Source organism: Talpa occidentalis, unplaced genomic scaffold (assembly GCF_014898055.3).
Source record: "Talpa occidentalis isolate TD23 unplaced genomic scaffold, MPIMG_talOcc4v2.1 talOcc4.7, whole genome shotgun sequence".
NCBI lineage: Eukaryota > Metazoa > Chordata > Mammalia > Eulipotyphla > Talpidae > Talpa > Talpa occidentalis.
This window is the reverse complement of record NW_023605083.1, coordinates 80,939,026-80,956,152: the sequence shown is the minus strand read 5'-3', so window position 1 is coordinate 80,956,152 and position 17,127 is coordinate 80,939,026. Positions and strand designations below refer to the sequence as shown.

At 51.4% G+C, this 17,127-nt stretch overlaps 1 protein-coding gene across 3 annotated transcripts in view; it reads left to right on the top strand.

Moving 5' to 3' along the window:
- RHBDL3 (rhomboid like 3) overlaps positions 1-17,127 on the top strand; it is an 87,873-nt gene that overhangs the window by 48,473 nt on the left and 22,273 nt on the right. For all 3 annotated transcript variants that reach the window (XM_054688884.1, XM_037492698.1, XM_054688885.1), the window contains exons 2-3: positions 10,743-10,901; positions 13,886-14,110. In XM_054688884.1, the coding sequence (XP_054544859.1) occupies positions 13,886-14,110 (225 nt within the window). In that variant the 5' untranslated portion in view covers positions 10,743-10,901. The remainder of the gene's footprint in view (positions 1-10,742; positions 10,902-13,885; positions 14,111-17,127) is intronic.

Below are 17,127 nucleotides of genomic sequence, written 5' to 3'. Positions count from 1 at the left end.
TCTGCTCAGGACAGCACCCTAGATCTGGGGGCAAGTGACTTGCTCTCTGAGCCTCAATTTCCTCATCTATAAAATGGAGATGATCATCTGTAACACAAGGACCACTGAAGGAATCAAGTGGAGGTGGAAACTCCCTTCCCGATGTCTGATACCCAGTGGACATTTGATAGCTCACTCTTGACCGGGGATCAGAATTTGCTGGAATGAAGCCCAGGGCCGCCCAGGAAGATGGCAGCCTCTCTAAACCAGCTCATCCCCTGTACTGGCTCCTGGGGATAGAGCTATTTCTGAGCCCAGAGGATTTTCCTGCCTCTTTCACCAAATATCTCCACTACCCAGCCTCTTTCCCTCCAGCCTGGTCTAGCTGGCTTAAGGGGGTTCTGGAAGTTGAAGAGAGATTCAGACATCACCACCAAGTGGATTAATTAAAGAGCCATAGAAGAAACAGCTTCCCAGAGATAGTGACCTTAGCAGTGGCCCCCAGAACACATGATCAGCAGAGAGGGGTTCCCGGAAAGGGACAAAGCTATGGGCTTAACTGGACCCCTTGCCTGGACTCTGCACCTCCAACGCTTGAGGCCGTGGGTATCCCTCCATCACAAAGCCAGCTTCCTGACCCTGCTTCTGCCCCCGTGACCCCAGCAGTCATGCCCAATTAGCCCTTTGTTCTCTGACCACTGTCAAAAAGGGACTTGGTAGCCATTGAGCAGTGGAGCCTAGGGATCTGAGACTATGCTGCCTGGCCCCTGCCTGACATCTAACAGGTACACACACATGTTTGAACAAATGGCAAGCTGAGCTCCAGCCCTGCATGTGTTGTCTTGGGTTCAGCTGTCCTCTTCAGGAGCAGCTCATGGGCCTGTCTCAGGCCCTCCGAGGCTTCTCCTACCTCCAGGACATGGATTATTAGAATGTCGTTGGCAGCATCTTTTCCAGTCTGCTCATTTTACAGATGAAGTTGTCTGAGGTCACTCGGTCCACTGGTGCCAGAGCTGGGACAGGAACCCATCCCCACTCTGTCTGACCCATGTTCCTGCCACGAGGCTTTGAAGACTTCCTTGGCTTACTTGGTGCCCTTAGTGACTAAGGCACTAAAAAGAAGAAACGCATCCGGCTCACATCACAGTTTGCTCTTCCTACGTGGGTGACAGTGGGTTAGCCAGGTGCCCGCTCCAAGCCTCCGGTTTCTCATCTGCAAGCTGCCCCAGAATAGTACCTTCCCCTCAGGGTGGTTGTGAGGCCTAAGGAGGTGGGCCTGGGCAGCACATTGCACAGTGCGTGGTGAGCTCCTGATAAACATGGCCGCACTTCCGGTGTCACTGGGCTGTCCCAACACTGCAGAATAACCTCTGATGCAGAATAGTTCTAGGTCTTGGATCACAGTGTCTAGATCCCCAGTCTGGGGTTCCTTGCTTGCTGTCAAATTGACTTCTGTAGGGCAGGAGCTGGAAAGCTGAAATTTCCAGAAAGAATGAAAAGTTTCTGGACATAGGCTGCCTGGGGGGGTGTTGACACCCCATTACCCTTCTGCTCACTGATAGTCCCGCTCTCAGTCCCTTCCTGAAGTCCAAGGAGGTGCCCTGCAGAGAAGAAGGTGAAAGGTGAGAACCAGGTGCCCATCCTCAGGTGACCCAAGCAGACCTCCTCTGGCTGGTTCCCATGTGGCAGCTGGACCCAGGCACTGCCACCGGGAGCATCTTGCCCAGTCTGCTCATTTTGCAGAAGAGGAAACAGGTCACTGACCTTCTGGGGTGGTTATGGAAATGCGTCAGTGTGTATCTTGAATTGTGAATAACTAGAGGTAACTATGTAAACCCCCCATCCCATCCCATCACCTTTTTTTTTTTTTTTTTTTTTTTTTAGAGGCATGTTTTTTTTATTTATTTATTTTATTTGTTTGTTTGTTTTGTTTTTACATGCACTGGGTACAGTCAGAAGCGCGGGAGGGCGAGAGAATTCACCAGAGCCAGAGTGGGGAGCAGAGCAGGCAGAAGGAGCGAAGTACACTGCTGAGGGGAGCAGCGGGCGGCAGGAGAGGTCTGCGCGCCATGTGGGACCCTCCTCAGGTGGCCGGGGAGCAGCCGGGGATCGAACCGGCGCCGCAGAGGCCGCGGGCAGCTTCGCAACCCAGCGCTCAACCGCTGTGCCACCGGGGAGGCCCCCCATCACCTTTTTTGAAGCAAGGTGCAGATTTGAGCTGGAATATATTTCTGTGAGGTGGTAAACACTGAGTGCCCGATGTGTATGCAAGAATCCATTATCTTTTGATCTTTTAGCAGTTCTGTGAAGTGAGTGGTGCTGTCCTCTCTTTACAGAGGAAACTAAGGGTCAAGGAGCAGGTCTTTCCCAAAGACAGAGCAAATGAGGTCCCTCTGCAGAGGGTGTGTGTGTGTGTGTATACACACAGGCTCCTGGTGGCTTCTGAAACAGCAGAGGGCCACAGCAGGAGAAGCAGCAGCTCAGTGACCTTTGTTGTCTTTTCCCTGCTCCCCTCCTGGATCTTGTAGCACTCTCTTCTAGAAAACCAGAGGGACCCTTTGGTGGCTTCTAGGAGAAACATCAGAAGGAAACAGGTTTAGAGACTGAAGGGGAGGGACATGCAGATGTGAGGCCCCCTCCCTACTGAACCCCTCCCACCTCTCCTTGTCTGCTGCTCCTGTGGAACTCGTGGCTTTATGACTGTGACTCGGCCTCAGTCCCCAGGCGGCTGTGACGGCTGGGCCTGCATGAGTCAGCACTGGCATTGCATCTGCTCCCCTCTCCTCTCCTCCTCTCCTTTCCTCTTGGGGGCCCAAGGGGCCGGCCTCTGAGTCACAGCCCCCTGCATCCCCTTTAGAGTCTGTGTGTTTCTGAGGCCTTGGGGAGGCACTGAAGGGGATGAAGCAGGGTCTTCCAGTGGGCCCCCTCTCAGGGTGGGGAGAGACAGGGCTGTTGAAAAGAGACTGCCCCCACCCTTCACTGCCCACCCAACCCAGCTTCTTGTGTTGCAGGAAAAGTCTAAGAGCTCTCCTCCTTGAGAGAGCTGGGTAGTTTTCTGGAAATGTGTTGATTGTCCATTGGCTCAGCCTGGATTCGGCCCTGGATTCAGGCCTGGAGGCCCTCTTCTCTGCTGAGGGAAGAGTATTCTAGTTCCCTACTCATCCTGCCAGCTCCAGATCCTGGGGGTTGGCTATTTGACTGAGGGGAGGCGGGGATGCTCAGGAGCTTGGTTTGAGGCTTCTGGAAGAAGCTCCCTGAGATATGAACTGCCTGCCTCACCCCAGGCCCCTGGTGGTGGCAACTGAAAGAGATAATATAATTGTGAAGCCTGGAATCACTGAAACTTCTCCAGGTGTCAGAGCCTGGCCTGGTCAGGGGAGCACAAGCCTCCCACCCCTATTATGCCTCTATCTTGTTAGACCCAAGGACAGAAGGGGTCAGTACCTGGTTTTTAGGAGCCACTTTCTGTCCTTCCCAGGGACGCCTGAAGTCTTTGAAAATCTCTCAGCTTCCATTTGCAACAGACCAGATGTACTCTGTCTGCTCACTCAAACTACCTCTGGGCAGGCTGCTTATGTCTGTGTGCCTCAGTTCCTTATCTGTAAAATGGGACTAATCACACTCCCAGATTGGTATGAGACTAAAACGATGAAATACTTGTGAAAAATCAATATTTTTGAATCAGAGGGGAAAGTCAGGGCATGGGTCTGGAGGTGGCTTTCTCTATGGAGTGAATTAGTATCCTCATTTGCAAGGAAGGAGAATTGGAAGAGAAAGCGCCACTCCCATAACCTCACCTCCTGACCCTAGCAGCTGCGGGCCTGGACCTAATTTATGGAGCTGTAAATATCTATGAATGGGCCAGAGTTCCCTGGTGGGCCCTGACTGCTGGATGGGGACAGCTCTGCTGAGCTATAAGCCCCTGGACAGCCTTGTTAATTCTGCTCTGCTCAGAAGCTGGGTAATGATGCAAAGAATCAGCAGATGAGCTGTGGTAACCCCCAAGGAGAGAGGGACAGCTGCCAACACCTTCCTCCAGCCCCACACACGTCCTGAGGTCATTTCCCAGGGCTCATTCTATCTTGGTGGACAGAGAGACAGTGGGCTGGGAATGGAAGCCTTCCTTAGATTTCAGACCTAAGGTATCCTCACCAGGATGGCAACCCAGGTGCAGCCTTCGGAGTCCTTGAAAGTGCCACCCCCCTCACTAAGGTCCTGGGTCTCTCCAGATCAAGGTTAGGGAGAGGATCCTTCAGGGAGAAAGAGGGAAATTCGAGTGTAGAGAGCAGGCACGAGAAGTGTAATTGTCCGGAAAATGTAGTTGTGCAGATCACACATACATAATAGATATAAAATAAATGTGTTCCTTGCGTTGCCGCTGCTGGATAAATTCTGAAGCCTTGGCCCTGCTTGCTGGCCTGAGGCTGGGAGGAGAGCAGTGGCGCCGCTGTCCCGGGTGCTGAGCAGGCAGATCCAGCTCCCTCGGGGTTTGTTCCCTGAGATGAAGGCTCAGTGGCCCATTAAGCCAGTCACTGATTCCAGGCTCTCCTGGGACCTGTCATTCCCCACTCAACCCTCTGGCTGGGGCTCCAATCCCAAAGAGTCTAGCTTTGCTGGTGGATTCCAGGCAGTGTCAGCTGCTCTGAGGCCCTGTGCCACCCACGAGATGGAGGTGAGAGGCTGGTTTGGAACCATCAGCAAAGGGTCTGGGTTTCACAGAAGGGAAAAATGACTCTACCCTGAACTTACACATTTTTCCCAGAGTGTTCCTTAGAGTGTTGGCGGGGCGGGGGGGGGGGGGATGTTGAGGAACACAATCATCAAAGGTCAAGTAAATTTAGGGAATGTCGGACTGAACAAATCCAGACAGGCCTCTCCACTGTAAGGCCGTGCAGATCCCTTAAGATGGTTTTATGTATCACCCCTTACAAAAGGGTCCCAAACTGTGGGATCATCATAAACCAGGGACTATAATTCATTTAACTGAACAGGACAGAGAAAAACAAAGACGAGCAAGGCTGGGTCCAGGCCACCCCAATGGAGGAACTTCAAACTCTTCCCATCTTGACCATTGCCTCACTCCTTGACCTTGAGCTTGTCTTTTTTGTTCTCTAACTCTCTTTCCCCAGCCATAAAATGATGACGACGTCTGGCATATGGTTGAATGAGAGAATCAAACTGCCTCTTTCAAACTCTCTTTAGCCACAACATCCTAAGAATGGGAGCAAGAGGCTCTGGGCCCCTCCACCCAGATGTGAGTCCGTGGGTGCCAATTACCAGCTGTTCAGACTTGAGCAACTCAGCTCTCCATGCCTTAGTTTTCTCCACTGAAAAATGGAATTCATGATAGTATCCACCTCATAGGGTTATTGTGAGGTTTCAATAGGGGGACCATATAACATTGTCCAAGTTGGTTAGTTAAAAAAGAGACACTGTTGGGCCTCCCTGGTGGTGCAAGATTAAGATGCAACCTATGAAGCTGTCCGCAGCCACTGCAGCACGACTTCTATCCCTGGGCAGGGAGCTACCCACATGGCACAGCAGACCTCTTCTGACTCGCCCACTGCTCCCCTCAGCTGTGTATTTCAGTAAATCTGCTTGTTCTGTTCCCCACTCTGTCTCTGGTGAATCTTCTCAACCCCCGCACCTCTGGCCTATACCCCAGTTCTTGTATGCATAAATAAATCTTTTTTCAAAAAATAAAGAGATACAATAATTGTGCTCAGACAGAGGAATAGACTTCTTGATCTCCAGGCACACTGGAGACGCAGGGTGACCTGAGGTTTCAGTGAAGTGGTGCCTGATATCTAGCAGGCTTTGTACACACTTCACACCCACTGTTGTCCAGTCAAGGGCTGTGCAAAAGGCCAGTACATTACACAGCTCAGAGTGGAGCTAGTCTGGCTGAAGAGGGGTGGGGGGCCTGCTCACAACCCTCCCCACCTTTCTGGGCTCTGCTACTCTGCAGAGCTGTTAGAAAACCACTGAGTTTGGGACTGTGGTTAATGACCTCTTGCCTTGCTGCTCCTCTCCCCAAGTGTCACTGGGCCCCGCTGACAGCACAAATCGAGCTGTCTCCACCCTAACCCACCCCCAATGTGGACCTCCCTCATACTGATACTGATTTTCCCATCCACCCTTTTTTTTTAAAGATTTATTTATCCATACAAGAACTGGGGTACAGGCCAGAGATGTGGGGGGTGAGAGGGTTTACCAGAGACAGAGTGGGGAACAGAACAGGCAGATTGACTGAAATACACTGCTGAGGGGAGCAGCGGGCGAGACAGGAGAGGTCTGCTGTGCCATGTGGGTAGCTCCCTGGCCGGGAATCGAACTTGTGCTGCAGTGGCTGCGGATAGCTTCAAAGGTTGCATCTTAACCCCTTGTGCCACTGGGGAGGCTCTCCCATCCACCCTTTGATGGAGCAAAGAGGTAGAAAGATCAGTTGCCCTCTTGTATGCATGAAAGATTTCTCTTTCCCCATCCCCCATATGCATTGATGCACAGGGGTGGGTATGGACCCCAGAAGGGACAGTTCTTGCCATATCATTAGTGAAGAAACTGAGGCAGTTTGGTTAGTATCTGCCTAAGTTGCCAGCAGCTGGCACAGGATTCCTTCTGGAACTCTTCCCTGACTTCTTGCCCCAGAGAGGGAAAGGGAACCCTTAGGTGACAACAATACAGAAAAAAACCTGGTGAGTCCTTGTCCCAGCCTAGGCCACAAGTCCCCAGGAAGGGGCCGAGGGTGGGAGGTGGGATATGTGGCAGAAGACGTGTGGGGTCCTTGGCTGGGAAAAGCTAGAGGATTAAGGGGCGGGAGGGCTGGATGACAGTGGGATTCAGCGTCCCTTCCCCACAGAGCCACAGTTCTCTTCAAGGCCAGACAGGTGGGGGCGGCGATAACTGTGGGAGGTTCAGCGCCTCGCTTTGTGCATTCCCTACCCTCTCCCACCAGTTCTTCCACTCAGATGGAACATGGACTTGAAGGTGGCCTCCCTCTCCTGCGCAGTGCAGGGCCTGTGCTGGAGGCAGCTGTGAGAATGCCAGCCTGACTCCTGCCTCTTATATACCCCTGCCTGCGGCCGCTCATGCCACATTCCTCTGGCTGCCACGACCACCCACAACTAGAATCAGTCTTCCTTCATCCTACTCTTCCTGGACGTTACTCCAAGAGCTCCCTGTTTTCAAAAATGGGTGAATCCAAGGCATGGAGTACTTGGGAGTGGGAGCATGGGGAACGCCAACATATTAATTACAAGGAAATTGCATTTGTGGGGTTTGTTTCCCCAAAAGCTCCAAGCTGTGGTACTAATGTGAGCTCCTAGTGTGATCGCATCCCCCGTCACTGACCTTGAAGGAGACCAGAGGCGGGAAGTGTGCCCAGGAGGGTCAGCCAAGCCTCCATGAACACTCCGCACCCTGCGTTGCTTTGAATGAGGCCAGTGGAGCTGCTCACGGGGCCTGTGGCCATGGAGAGCAGCTACTCGGCACTGGCTCATCCCGCAAGGTTTTATAGACGCGGCCCTCATGGCTCCAGGTGTTTACCCTAAATTACACCAACTGGTTGGTGGCCCAGACAGGAATGGGATTGACCTGGTTCCTTGCCGCCTCCTTCAGAAACTCTTCCTTCTGGGCAACGGACCTACCTCTCCCTGCCTCCTGCAGCATCGTCTCTCTGGTTCTCTGTTCTTTCTCCCTTTGTCTCCCCTTCCCACCCTGCCTGCCCTGTGCCCCATGCCCACTCTTACCCTTTGCTCTTAAGTTCATATTCCGTGATGTTGGGGTGGAAGTTGGATCATGTCTTGTATACATCTGTGAGCCCAGGCAACCAACCCCTTTCCTGCCTCTCCTCCCCCTAGTCATCCTCCTTCATCCCCGAGGCCTCATTATTAGGGTAGCCGTGACCCCCCATTGTCTGGCCTGTCTGGCCCTGGCATGAAAGGTAGAGTTTTGGCAGAGGAGGAAGGCTCGGCCTGATTCCAGCTCATTCTCTGCAGTCTGGAGTCTGTAATATGCTCGGGGCAGGACTGGCAGGCCATGGTGGGGGTGGGGGCTCCAGGAGCCACAGGGCAGCCCCTGTCACTAGGACAACAGCAGGGAGCCCTGGAGGGGGAGGGGCGGGAGGGGAGCAGGTGGTTCTTTGTCTGGAGCCAGAATGAGGGAGAGAGGCCCTTGCCTGATCCCAGCCCCTCCACCCCACTGTCCTCCCAAGCCTCCGAGGCAGCCCCTGGGAGGGAATTGGTGTCCCTGCTCCCAGGGACTGCAAGGCCATTGGCCTTCCTCCACAGGCTCAGGCAGGAGGGATTCATCCTGCAACAGACCACTGCCCCCCTGCAGTGCACACTGGGGATTTTCCCAGGACTCAGGCTGCTTCAGAGCCTCCTCCCCTCTGCCCCAGCCCCACACCCCTTCATTAGCCCACCCAGCATGAGAACCAGGCTGGTGAACCACCCCCTACCCACCCCCGCGGCCCTACCCCCCCAACCCCCCCCCCCATAGAGTCAGGTTTGGTGCAGGTGCCCAGCATTCGAGGAGACCCTCCCTGACTGCCCCTGCCCCTCCCCTCCAGGCTTCACTTTCCTCTCTGAAAGGGGAGGGCTGAACTGTTGCTTTGGGGGGCTCTTTCCTGCTTTCAAAATACCGGTTTCGGGCGAATCCATGAGACTCCTAGAGCCCCCTATTCTCTGGGTCCGGACTCACCTCTTTGATCCATAAATTTTGCTTCTGAGAAGCTGAGCAGCCCCTGGAGGCTGAAGGTCAGTGGCAACGGGAAGTGATGAGGAGCCGGCGCCAGGCTGCCAGGCTCGGCACTTAACCTCTCCGTGCTCATTTCCCCATCCTCTCTTTCTTCATCTGTACTATGGGGGTAATAATAGGACCAGCTTTGTAAAGTGGTTGTAGGAGGTCCAGGAAAAACACATAAAGTGCTGAGAACAGTACTTGGCCCCAGGAACAAACTCAGCAAGTATTAGGTGTTTTTTTTCTTAAAGATCTTAAAGGAGTGGGTGTAGGTGAGTTTCCTGAAATACTCAAGGGTGTGAACAACATAGGTGTCATCCCGGAAACCTGGTGTTGGGCTTGAGGGTGGGGCCACATGCAGATTTTAAAATAGGTCTCGCTAGAGATGCCCTTGTGGAGTTTTAGGGAGAATTGAAGCAGCCCATGACTTGTGACTCTTGGCTATTTCTTTGGATTGTCTTAGAAACGCTGCACACAGAATCAGCCTTCCTAAAATAGTCTTCATTGACCTGATGTGGAAAAGGGTGGAAATGTGGGTTTGGTTTCCCCAGTTCCCTCATGTACACAGACATCCACGATGTGTTTGCCTTGTAAATCCTAAGCCACCCACCGCCGAGTCCAGCGTCGCGCAGTCAGCAGGGAAGCACGTGTGGCCAGGAACACCCCTGGCTCCCAGGAGAGGCAGTCAGGGTGATTTTCTAGCAGGGATTTCCCGCAGGGGGCAGCGGATGGGTTCTGTGAGGTGAGAGGGGCTGTTAAACAGGCACAGAAAGGGGCCCTCCCTGGTGGTGCAATGGGTTAAGCACCGCACTATGAAGCAATCTGCAGCCTCTGCAACACGAGTTCAATCCCCAGCCAGCCAGGGAGCAACCCACATGGCCCAGCAGACCTCTCCTGACTGGCCCGCTGCTCCCCTTAGCAGTGTACTTCAGCCAATCTGCCTGTTCTGTTCCCCACTCTGTCTCTGGGGAATCTTCTCACCCCCTGCATCTCTGGCCTGTTTCCCAGCTCTTGTATGCGTAAATAAATAAATCTTAAAAAAAAAAAAAAAAAAGGCACAGAAAGGGTCCAGTCTTCTCTGAGAGATAAATAAGATGCTTCTCTAACTGAGCCGGTGAGACTTCCCCTGGAACATTCATTCCCGTCTGTTCCTCCCAGCATGCACTAGTTATTCACACAGCAAATCCCGACTGAGTGACGGTAATGCCGGGCTCTATGCTAAGCAGCGGGTATAAGTTGTGATGCTGACCGTAGAGGAACCGGCCATCTCCGGTGAGGAGGCGGAAGTGGACATTGGACAACAGTGTGGGTTAGAAGTCCCAGGTCTGTCCAGAGTGCAGGGTGAGCGGCAAAGGTGCCTTCCGGGAAATGAAACATTTGAGTTGTTGGCAAGGGTGAGTCGGAGACTCCCAGCGAGATGAGGGGCAAAGGGAATCTTAGCTAGAGGGACTCCTGTGTGCAAAGTGCTGGGGCAGCAGGACATAGTTAAGAAATAACACAAGATAGAGCATGGTGCCCAGAGCAGGGAGCCCTGTGCAGCCCTCGTGTGGGGTGGGGTGGTTTGGGGGTGCATGAGTGTGGGCATGGAAGGGGGCGGCAACCTGATACAAAGGATTTGCAAGGCTGTGTCCCTGCTCCCCTGCCTTGATTCTTCCCACAAAAGCCCCTCCTCTTGGAGGAACTCTCTGCTTTTTCACTGCTGCTTTCCTCTTGTCTAAAGTCAAGAGTAAGGGAGAGGAGGGAAGTAAACCTTTCTGAGACTCCAGTTTTTTATCCATGATGCGACAGTTGGAGTGGGTGATCTCGAAGATCTCCAGGGCTTCTAGGATTTAAGTGGTTGTCCATGCCCTTATTTGGATGTTTCCCATGGGGGACTTGGACACATCCCAGACACAGCCTGGGCCTCTGTTGGCAGAGGACTGGAGACAAGAGCTGTTGAGTGGTGGAAGAGGGGGCACCTGTCCCAGAGCTGAGAGGGGGGCCAAGCCCCACTGACCCTACTTCTGTCTGTGCTTCTCCCTCAGTTTGACCCTGGGAACACGGGCTACATCAGCACAGGCAAGTTCCGGAGCCTCCTGGAGAGCCACAGCTCCAAGTTGGATCCCCACAAAAGGGAGGTGCTTCTGGCTCTGGCCGACAGCCATGCAGATGGGCAGATCTGCTACCAGGACTTTGTCAACCTGGTGAGAGCTCTGGGGCCCTCGCTTCTGGGAGAGACCTGTTTGGGGGTTGCCACTTAGAGGATCGTTAGGTACGACTAAAGAGATCTGTTGACCCACAGCACTGAAAAAGGCCAGACTTCAGCAGGTAAAAGGATACCACCAAAGACCTAGTCTCTCTTTGTCTCAGTTCTGCCTTCTACAGTGTCACCCCCTCTCAAGAAGCCCCTGGCAATTCCAGACCTTCCAATTGTGGAGGTAAAGTGGCTGCAGCTGCTCCAGCCCTCACACCCTTGGGTCTTACCATACAGGAGAGGAAAGGGACACTTCTTGTAGCAGCACTCTCACAAAGCCTGGGATTTCTTCCTTCTTATTAGCCTAGAATGAATCATGCATTGATTGACTCAAGTCAGTCACTGCCCACCCCTGGAACTGGGAGTGGGGTCAGTTCCTTTGAAAGGAAGAGCTGGGAATGGAAAGTTATTTATTGTTAGCAGGAGACAGAACTGAGGATTGGGTGTTCGTTGTTCAACCCAGACCTCCTGGGGAGCAATGGGTCATGTAGGTTAAGGCTCATCAGTCCTGCTGGCAGATGTCCTGGGTTGTTGGAGGGGCTGGAGGCAGTTCATGAATCCTGCCCAGCACTCTGGGTTCTGAAAGTAGGGACTTCCTCCTCACTGGGAATTACTGCTATGCTGTTAGGGGAGCTACTGTGGTAAGAACTGGAGTGGGGTTCAGTGGGGTTAAGCAGGCAGCATTTTACCCACCGTGGCTGGATGGGGCATCAGTAGAAGTTGTATTAACTAGCAGGACAAACACAAGGCTAGTAGTCACCCCTTGGTTTCCCTTTTGGTGAAATGGAGACTACCGCCTCCCTTCTTATGACCCTTGGAGGGGAGGAGAGTGAAATGACTGGTGAAGTTCCCCAGACTTCTAGAATTCAAGACATTAGTGATGGAGGAGCCAGTACCCACCACGCCTGTCATTGTGCCAGGTGAGCTTTCTGATATGGATGCCCCTGAGCTTTGAACTTAATTTAATTGCCTCTTAGCTAGAGCCCACCTTTGTCCAAAGGTTAACATTTGCAGAAAGGAGCTAGAAGGGCAAAGGAATCTACTGCTGTTCAGGGTAGACTCAGGGGGCTGCCTCCTAGAGGGTAGGTACAGAGCTGAGTTGGGGACAGCTGGGATCCATGGAGTCAGTGGTGGAGGTGAGCCCTGTGACTTGGAGCCCAGCAGTGCCACCAAAACCCAGGCCATGGGTTTGAGCCAGTATAGACTCATCCATAATCCCAGCACCAGCATATTAGTTGCACCGTGGAGCCCTGCTCAATCTCTGGCAGAGCAAGGACGTAGCCAAAGCAGTGAAATGCTCTCTCCCGCTGGGGGACTGGGTGACGTTACAACAGCAGGTTACTTGTTACTCTCAGGATTTCTCCAGTCAAGTTCTGAGCCAGAGCATGTGACCAGGACTAAGAAGGGGCTCCTGGGATGGGAGCTAGAGGACAGGGGAAACTTGCATTGGATGGAGAGCTCGTGGCCTGGGATCAGATGGAGCTGGATCCTTCTCCGGTACACTGAAGTCAGGCAGATTGGGATTGAATCCTGACTGTGAAGAACTAACTATGGATCCTTGAGAAAATTACCTATCTTCTCTAGGCTTTTGTCTCATCTATAACTGAGGATAATGTTATGCACCAAATAACTAAGATGACATCCTCTTTTGCTGCTGTTTACATGTCCATCTTTCCTTTTAAGCTCTCAGAGGCCCGAGGTCGTGGTTACTACTGTGCCCAGCACAGATCTAGGCATGGGTGCAGGTGAAAGGTGAGGGTGTTTGCACACACACTGCTTCTCCTATACGCATGCGGAGTCTGTTCCCATCGTAGGTCTTCAGGGTGTGGCCACGAATGTGTTTGTAAGTGTATAGCCCATACCCATGTGCATGTGCGCACCTGGGCATTGGGAGAAAGGATGGTAAGAGTGGCTACAGAATAATGTGACGATGTGCTCCTCTCTTGGGCTTGCAGTGTGCATGCAGCCCCAATCCCTGCCACATTTACTAAACTCGCAAGCCACTAAGAAGTGTCAGTTTTCAGCATTATAGGCATGAGAACAGGGAATTGTTGGAAGGAATACATCCTGCCTGTAAAACAAACTTTAAGCCAAATTTTGAAGGTTAGAAATTGTACACTCAGATGTAGGGAAGGGGCACTCAGGTAGAGGCTCATTCCACCTGGCCTGATCTGAACCTCAGTACTCCCAGCTACCTTCCCCTGACAGGGCTTCTAGATCTGTACCTTGGTCTGGCCTGGTGCACCTTGCCAGCCCTTTCTGAGCTCCCGCCTTCAAGTTTACCCTACTATCCACACCTAGGTCTACAGTCCCACTCCAGCTACCATAGAACAGCCACCCAGGCAGCATTGTGGACTCTGGAGTTGGGAGAGGTATGTCTCCAGCACATCTTTCCATAAGAAGAATCTACAGGGCCTTCCTGGTGGCGCAAGGGGTTAAGATGCAATCTATGAAGCTGTTCACAGCCACTGCAGCACGAGTTTGATCCCTGGCCAGGGAGCAACCCATATGGCAAGGCAGACCTCTCCTGACTCACCCTCTGCTCCCCTAGGCAGTGTATTTCAGTCGATCTGCCTTTTCTGTTCCCCACTCTGTCTCTGGTGAACCCTATTACCCCCCACAACTCTAGCCTGTACCCTAGTTCTTGTATGCATAAATAAATAAAATCTTAAAAAAAAAAAGGATCTACAATGTGGTCATGGAGTGCAGGTGGGCAGCCACAGAGGCCTCAAGCTGGAAGCCAGCAAGGCCACCGTTGGTCTCTGGGAGTCAGGCCCCTACTAAGGATATGTCAGGGCAGCTGCAGGCCATAGAAGAAAGAAAAAAGTGGGATTAGGCCTGGTTGGTCTAAGGAGTGTGCTGGCCAAGAAATGGGGTCAGGGCTCCCCTGAGACCTTGGTTTTGACGCTCTCCCTCACTATGTTTCCCATGCAGATGAGCAACAAGCGATCCAACAGCTTCCGCCAGGCCATCCTGCAGGGGAACCGCAGGCTCTGCAGCAAGGCGCTGCTGGAGGAGAAGGGGCTAAACCTCTCCCAGCGGCTGATCCGCCACGTGGCCTATGAAACCCTGCCGCGGGAGATTGACCGCAAGTGGTACTACGACAGTTACACCTGCTGCCCCCCGCCCTGGTTCATGATCACAGTCACACTACTAGAGGCAAGGACAAGAGGGAGGGAGGATGGTGGTGGCTCAGACTTAGAGGGAGAACAGCCAAGAGGGTATCTGAGATCTTGAGGAAAAGGGCAACATCTTCCCCACCAAATGGTGATGGTGGAAGATCCAGTGGTCATTGCAAGTCATGCCCTGTTGCAGTGCATACAAATGTGGCTATAACCCCTAGAACTCAAAAATAGTCCAAAGTGGTTATTTCAGCAATATTTGCTGCACCAAAATCTCCATGTGACCACCTCACCAAAAATAGCCACTGAAAAATGTAGTAAGTTCCTTGGTTTGGGGGTTTTAAGCCATGCTAACTCATTAAAAACAATTTATTTTAGCTTTTCCCCATTGAGTAATGTGGAAAAGTCATTTACTCCCCTGGGACTCCATCTTTTGCCTATAAAGCAGGAATAACCAGGCCTGCCCTGCTTCTCCCTTCAGACTCCTCTATTTAGGGCGAAAGGATGGCCATTGGTGCTTTCTGAACACAAGCATCACCAGTACTTAGGGTAGGGCATGCTTATGAACAGGTAAATGTGGGCTTAACATATTGTGAAAGAACAGTCTCCCCATAGGGAATCATCCATGCCTATTGTTATTCTATAAGTCTCTAGCTTATGCAACAGAATCCTAAGGTACCACTTTCTAAATCTATGCTCATGTATGAAGAACTCTGAATTCTTTTGGCTGTTCAGCTCAAGAACCTGTGGACCCCCAACCCCAGCTCTTGAATGGAAGCTTGGCTTCCCTTGGCGTTTTATAATCTCCACCATTTCTCTTCCAGAGCCATAGGCCTAATTACCGCCCCCTGCATATGTTCTTGTAAAGTTCCTGCCTAATCAAACGGCAGGATTGTTAAGCTTCATGCATCTTTCCTTTTTTATTTTTTAAATCAGAATATGTGGTCTGCAGGCCAGAGCTCCTGCATTTGTTATTATGGCTTCATCCAAGTACATCTTGAAGTTGTGATTTTTCTGAGATATTCTTGGACTTGTTCTCGAAGCGCTTACTGTGTTGGTCTATTTATTAACTTCTATTTGAGGACCAATAATAATGAGCTGCCTTGGAAGCTGTATTTTCAGCCAGGCCACCTGCATTGTCTTAGGTGGACAGAAGGGCTTCCAGAGAGCCGAGGAGCTTCCGAGGCTGCCAGGAGGTCTGAGCTGTTTCCAGGTTCAGTCCAGGAGGTCTTAACCCAACGCTGATTAGAGCTGAGTGAGACTGGCTCTTTTTTTTTTTTAAATAGAGGCATGTTTTATTTATTTATTTATTTGCTTGTTTGTTTGTTTTGTTTATACATGCACTGGGTACAGTCAGAAGCGCGGGAGGGTGAGAGAATTCACCAGAGCCAGAGTGGGGAGCAGAGCAGGCAGAAGGACCGAAGTACACTGCTGAGGGGAGCAGCGGGCGGCAGGAGAGGTCTGCACGCCATGTGGGACCCTCCTCCGGTGGCCGGGGAGCAGCCGGGGATTGAACCGGCGCCGCAGAGGCCTCGGGCAGCTTTGCAACCCAGCACTCAACCGCTGCGCCACCGGGGAGGCCCGAGACTGGCTCTTTAAAACCTCATCACCACCCTGGAACTAGAGGCTTTGATATACCCATTTCCAGACTGGGAAATTGAGGACCCAGGAATTCAAATAATTTGCCAAGGTCTTCCAGAGTGTTTTGTGTTTTGTGGCCAGAGTGTTTTCCATGTTCCAGGAACCTCAGCTATGTAAACTTGAACCCTCAATCTAGAAGAAATGGGAAAATGCTGTTTCAAATTCCTTGTACTAAAAACCCAAGGCTTTTCTTTTACATACAGTTCTAGTAACCTGGTTTTCCATCTCTCTAACAGAAAAAAAATAGAAGGAAAGCAATAGAAGCTACCACCCAGCAATAGAAAGTAGCAGTCTGGCTGTACTACCTGCTTAACAACCTATTGATAATATGGCAATATGGGAGAGAACAAAAGAAATTTAAAAACCAACTTGAGTCATAAAGAAACAGGAATTTGGGGCCATTTAGTGTAGGAGCATAAGCCCCATCAATTCCTGGAGAAGATATCACTACTATGGCCTAGTCAATACCTGAAAGCAGCCATAAAATGTTATATGTGAATGTGTAAAGGACAAAGGGGCAAAGGACACAGGGCTGAGTAATCAAAAAAAAAAAGAAGAAGTAAAATAAATACCCTTTTCAGATTTAAATAAGTGTGTTTCACTTTAAGTGGAATGGTATTGAGGAGGTAGAGAAATTGGAACCCATGTGCACTGTTGGTGGGAAGGTAAAATGGTGCAGCTGATACAGGAAACAATATGGCAGGTCCTCAAAAAATTAAGCATAGAATGACCATATGATCCATAAATTCCTTTCTATATATTGATCCAAAAGAACTGAAAGCAGGGACTCAAATATTTGTGCACCCATCTCTATAGCAATGTTATTCTCAAGGGTCTACCAATGGATGAGTAGAGAAAAGAAATGTGGTATATACATACAATGGAATATTATTCAGCCTTAAAAGGGAAGGGAATTTTTATGCATGCTACAATGTGGATAAACTTTGTGACATAGCAAGGTAAATAAACCAGTCTCAGGAACTCAAATGCTCTATAATTCTTCCAGTTCTGTGAGGTATCAAGAGTAGTCAAATTCATAGAGAAAGAAAGTAGAATAACAATCGCCAGGGGGGTGGGCCTCCCTGGTGGTCTAGGGTCAAGTCTCAGCGCTGTCAATGGGATGGCCTGAGTTTGATCCCCCACCAGGGAGCTAACCCACATGGCAGAGCAGGCCTCTCCTGTCTCGCCTACTCACTGCTCCCCTCAGCAGTGTATTACAGTACATCTGCATCTGCCTTTCTGCTCTCCTCTGTCTCTGGTGAGTCCTCTCAACTCCTGCACCTCTGGCCTACGCTCCAGTTCTTCTGTGCAAAAATAAATAAAATCTTTAAAAATAATAATTGTGGGCCTCCCTGGTGGCACAGGCGGTTGAGCGCAGCGCTGTGAAGCTGTCTGCAGCCTCTGCAGTGCCGA